The sequence below is a fragment of the Heloderma suspectum genome, chromosome 5, assembly GCF_057233095.1.
Source record: "Heloderma suspectum isolate Gila_16-S chromosome 5, 16-S_ref, whole genome shotgun sequence".
Taxonomy (NCBI): Eukaryota; Metazoa; Chordata; class Lepidosauria; order Squamata; family Helodermatidae; genus Heloderma; species Heloderma suspectum.
Window position 1 is genome coordinate 184,987,065 of NC_139462.1, and position 5,769 is coordinate 184,992,833.

At 42.8% G+C, this 5,769-nt stretch overlaps 1 protein-coding gene across 1 annotated transcript in view; it reads left to right on the plus strand.

Annotated features, from left to right (window-relative positions):
• The window catches only part of ANKMY2 (ankyrin repeat and MYND domain containing 2), a 35,906-nt gene extending 31,274 nt beyond the window's left edge, over nt 1-4,632 (plus strand). The window contains exon 10 of the mRNA XM_084858644.1: nt 594-4,632. Within this exon, the coding sequence (XP_084714770.1) occupies nt 594-817 (224 nt within the window). The 3' untranslated portion in view covers nt 818-4,632. The remainder of the gene's footprint in view (nt 1-593) is intronic.
• Nucleotides 4,633-5,769: the final 1,137 nt, after the last annotated feature.

Here is a 5,769-nt window from a genome sequence, read left to right on the forward strand (position 1 = left end):
ATTAGAGAGGCAAGATATAAGTGATAATCCATCTATCCCAACTTATGCAACAGTTATACATATGTATTCCTAGCTAGATAAAGACTTAGGTGAACAAATAGATACTATTTGCCATACATGCAGTTGTTAACACCTACAAAGCTCCTTCCTGCAGCTCTCATGTTGTCCCATTTGGATAACAGTTAATAGCACCAGTCATCTATTCACTATGCTGGATTCTCTTTCCAGTGATGTGATTGGGTCCACACACTTAAACTCACATTACATTCCTTCTTTCTTTATTATCTTCCAAGAGTAACCATCCGCTCCTTAAGCTGCTGCTGCTGCTGCCTCAGAGGGGCAGAGCCAGATGTTGCTGTGCCCATAGCATTAATTTCATTAACACACAACTGCTTTCTGAATCTTTTAGTGAAATCAAAGTTTCGTTCATTCTTTGAGCCATTTTATCTTGTATTCATGATGGCTTCATTACAAATAATCCCAAATAGCTTTTAGTAGTAGTGTTAATTTCTGAGATGATGTGTCAGCGTTCTGTGTTTTGTTAAGCAGTGTAATTTATGTAATTCTCGTGTCTGTGATTTTTTCTCCCCTAGAGGCAGCACAAGCAGCAGAACCTACTTTAACAAGTGAAGAACACTTGATCTCTGAATCCAGAGATAAAACGGAAGTGGAACTAAAATGTGTGGGAGACCGAACTGAAGAGACGATTCCTAACAAGGAGACATCTGTACCAGCTCCTCAAGCTGACAACGTCCTCGAAGGGGAGACCCAATTAGCAGACATAGTTCTTGAAAAAGCGCAAGAGTCTGAGGAGTAAACAATGTTTTTTGGAGGACATCCTCCAGATCACAATGTTATGAAACATATAGTCTATGGCTTGTGGTTATAATGCTCACGCCAACATTTTATGATCCATCGTATGTCAATTTACTTGTCCAGTGTAATTGCATCACACCATGCTAGATTGTGAGGACAAGAGATAAACCATTGGTTAAAATTATAATAGCATACCCATCTGTTTTTGAACCTACAGGAAGCATAGATGATTTATAAAAATCTGTTGAAAATACAGCCACTGGATAGCAAAATGAAAAGCTTTCTATTAATTTAAGTAATTTATCTAAATTAAAAATTCCATTCAACTTGGGTTTTGGTGCAATACAAATACTGCCTGTTGAGGAGGTGGGCAAGGTGTCTAGAGAGGTGGGGGCTCCCACTTGTCTGCTCGACCCTTGCCCATGCTAAGTAAATCAGCCAGGATGGGACTGTGGCCAGATGCCTAAAGACAGTGCTTAATGTGTCCTTGCAGGAGGGGCATGTTCCCTCTTGCTTCAAGGAGGCAGTAATAAGACCTTTATTAAATAAACCTTCCCTTGACCCAAGAGATCTGGGAAACTACAGGCCAGTCTCAAATTCTCCATTCTTGGCTATGGTGGTTGAGAAGATGGTGACCTTGCAACTCCCAGATGCATTTGGATGATACTGATTATCCGGACCCATTGTAATTGGGCTTTCAGGCAGGATATGAGAATGAGACTGCTTTGGTCCCTTAGATGAAGACTTATGCCAGAACCTGGATGAGGGGAATGAGGGCCTCCTAGTTTTTTTGGACCTCTTGGCAGATTTCGATACCATCAACCATGGTATCCTTCAGGTCCTCCTGACAGGAGCTGGGTCTTGGGGACATTGTATTGCAGTGGTTCTGGTCCCTCCTATCAAGTCATGTCATGTCCAGAGCGTGATGTTGGGGAACTACTGTTCAGCACCATAGCGACTGGTCTATAGATTCTGTTCTGTCCCTGTGTTTTAAGATCTACATGAAACCACTGGGCGAAATCATCTGGAACTTAGGAGTGAGATGCATTCAATATGCTGATGACACTCAGCTCTATTGCTGTTTATTACCTGATTCCAAAGAAGCAGCAGACACCCTTGAACTTTTCCTGTATTTGATAATGGGCTGGATGTGGGGTGAACAAGCTGACATAAAATCCAGAAAAGACACAGGTGCTGTTGGTCAGTAGAATGCCTGGCTCAGATTGGGATTCAACCTGTTTTGGATGGGGGCCATGCTCGTCCCTGAAAGATCCCATGCTGTCCTTGGATTTTCTGGTGGTGGTGGTGGCGAAAGGTATGTTTGCACAGCTATGTCTGGTGTACTAGCTGCAGCCATCTGAGTCCGTCTGATCTGGCATTAGTTATCCATACCTTGATCACATCACTATTACAGTGTGCTCAATGCAGGGCTATCCTTGAAGAGCATCCAGAAGCTTCAATTGATGCAAAATGTGGTAACGAGACTGCTAACTGGTGTGCAGTATCGTGATCAATCACCCCAATACTGACCTACCTGTACTGGCCGCCAGTTGTTTTCCAGGCTCAATTCAAAATGTTGATCTCAACCTTTAAAGCTCTAAGCAGCTTAGGACCTGACTATCTGAGGGACTGTCTGTTTCTGTATGAACCTGCTCGATTAAGATCAGCAGGAGAAGTCCTTTTGAAGACATCCTCATTTGCAGAGGCCCCCTTGTCAGTCACATGGGAAAGGGCTTTCTCCTGTGTTGCTCCTAAACTTGAACACACTGCCTTTGGGGTTGCAGCTAGTCCCCATTCATCTGCATTCAGGAAGAGGGTCAAGACACATCTTTTTAAGTTGGCTTTTAAACATTGTTATGGTTTTTAAGGTTGTTTAATGTTTCACTATGTTTTTATCTGATTATGGTTTTTATTTTCTGAAATCTTTGTAAACCACCTTGATTAGCTTCAGAAAGGTAGTATAGAAATACAGTACGTAACTAATAATAAATCTGTTAGATCATATCAGATGTGACATCTGAAAGGTAAATACTTTCTGAGTCTTCAGCTAGATTTTGAAGGTGAGTTTTTGCTACTTGTCTGTTTCCATTAAATGATGCTGTCAATCCATGCTGGCTGAACTTTTCTTGAACTATCTCTTTCTATTGAGATCGATTTAAGGATCACAGGTGCAGAACATCATAACTTTAAAATATTTAGAATAGCATTTCTTGAAGAAAATTGTGAGGGGGAGTCGTCACCAATCTTCCGTGAATACTCTACTAGTGGAAGTAGGTGAACAGGTTAAACCACAGTAAGCAAAATACGGATGATAGCTGACTGCTGAGTTCGGAAAGAGGAAAGAAAGGGTCTTAAACTGCTGCTCATCAAGGGGAAGACTCCCGAATGTCTATACCTCTTTGTCAGTTCTTGGGTGTAGTGACAGTCACTATTTGGGCATGTGTACCATTGCCTTTTTCAGATACTCCATTTCTGCAAGGAGGGCCATCTTGTGTCTCCCATAATCTTCCCACTCTGCTTGGTCCTGATCACAATTCTGACAGAGAGGGTGGGTAGCTGCAGCCAGAACATGATAGTATAACTCTAACTATCTCATCCTTACCTGTCCTTGGTAGACCCAGCGTTGGGAGTGGGAAGATTGTGAAGCACAGGCATATAATGGATCCTGTTGGGGAGAAATGCTTTGTGTGTGCGTTTTCCTCTTGGAATTAGTGTCCCACTTTGGTTGTGTCTGCTTTGCTGATGTCACGTTCTCCAGACCTTGCCTGCAGCAATAAGATTTGAAACGATATGAAGCCGCGATCCATACATTGTCAGCTGAGTGAACACTGGGCTCTAATTTTTACATGTTCCCTCAGATGGCAAGAGTGAAGACTCCACACCTATTTGGAAATAAAATGATACCATGCTCATTCTCCAGTGGACATTGGGGTTACAGTCAGGCAAGGCTGTGAGTTGGTGTGGAGCGTGAATTCCTTAAAATTCCAGCCATGCTACTGGGCCTGTCATCTGTTGGCAAATGGTAGAAGGGCTCCCTTATTCTTCTCTACACAGATAGTACCACCAAAAAACAAACCATGGACAACTTCCTCCGTGCCCAGTGCATCAGAATAATTAAATGTTAACTGAAAACAAAGGAGTCCTGCTGAATCATATCAAAAGCCTGTCTAGAGCATTCTGGTCCCACAGTAGCCAACTAGCTTCCTGTGGGAAACCAAGAGGTAGGACATGAGTGCAATAACACCCTCCCACGCATATTCCCTACAGCTGGTTAGAAGAGGCATACCGCCTCCAGTACTAGAGGTAATGCAAAGCCATCATGACTAATAGCCATTGATAGCCTTATCCTCCATGAATTTTGTCAGAAGCTGTGCATTATTCTGTTTCCCTGTTCTACACCCGTGATCCTTTAGCTGCACATGCTAGGAACTGAACCTCAGACCTTCTGAATGTAAAACCAAGTGCCTTGACTTTAAGCTGATTTGTGAAATAAGTTTAGTTATTAAAAAAAATAGCCCCAAGAGATTGGTTTAATCTCAAGTAACAGGTCCTGGAACTGTTGATACCAGTTTGTTTATAACGTCCTCCACTTCTTATTGATCTTACTGAAAAAGTGATATCATTGTCAGGTGTGATATTTCTCTGGCTGTTGAAATGCTGGAGGAATGTTACTTACAATGTAATGTCAGGACTTGTGGATCTAAATCGAAAGTATATTTTCTAATATGAATATCTACATTCAGTCTATTTTAATTGTCCTATAAATGTAGATTTGGGGCTTTCTAAATAAAGCAAATTACGTAGGCCCCATGCCACAGTCCTGGTTTCAGGACCAGGTCATTCGAAGCACCACCTGCATTCATATGAATCCGCCAAGGCCTTAAAATTGGCCTGTGAGGGGCTTACCAGCAAGATCCATCAGACTGGTGGGCAATAGAGACAGGGCCTTTTCAACAGTGGCCTCATCACTGGAACTGTCCCAAAAGTACATATGACTCTATCTTTGTTAGCTTTTAAACAGACAACCCCTTATTTGTTTCGACCTGCATTCTATTAAAAGTGGGATTTAAACTGCTGATTTTTATTTTATTTTTTAGTACAATTGGTTTCATTTCTATATTTAAAATTGCTTCATGCTTTTAATTATCTGTTGCAAGCTGGCTTGGGAGGACTTTGTCCTCAAAGGCAGCATATTAGTATTTAAAATAAATAAATTTCCCCTTCACCCAAACTCCCAAGTATAGCAATGAAGGGCTTGTAACTCTTTGCTGCTCTCTACTGCATCTGTTCTGAGGCAGCTTGAGGTCAGTATGTATGAGTGCAGCCCTGCCCTTGTCTTTAGCACTGGCGGGGTGGGATGCATACTTCAGTCTGCCCAGTATGCAGGAACCCCTGTTTGTTAATGGGAGTAATCCTCTGGCTCAGGGGTAGACAATGTGATATACATGGGCACCAGTGCACGCCCAGATATCCATCTTGGCACCCTCCAAGGTACCTTACACCTCACACTTAAAAAAAACCCAAACATTTTCTTACCAACAGCTGGGAATGCTGTGAAACAGGTTTCTGTGCTCTTGCCGGCAGGGCAGAAGGAGTGACTGAGGCCTTTTAGCCTCTCCATCCTCCTTTACAGAATTTTACTCTAGACAGGCCTCTGAGCCCATCTAACTGAGCCATGCTGCTGGGGTTGGCAGGTTCAGTGGGCGAGAGGCCACTGGATCTGGTGGATCCATGGCCCCATCATCCCGCCCTCTTCTCCTTTCTGAGGTTGGAGCTTCAACTTTGGGAAAGGGAGCCACCACAAAGCTTTCTGGGGCGGGTACCCACCCAGATGTCACCCTCCAAGTTAGTAGTTCAGTCTATGGCACCCAAGGGGTAAATCCTCAGCATCCATCTAGGAGCCATAGGATTGTGCAGTAAGTGTTAAAATGATAATACACAGTAGGATTTTTA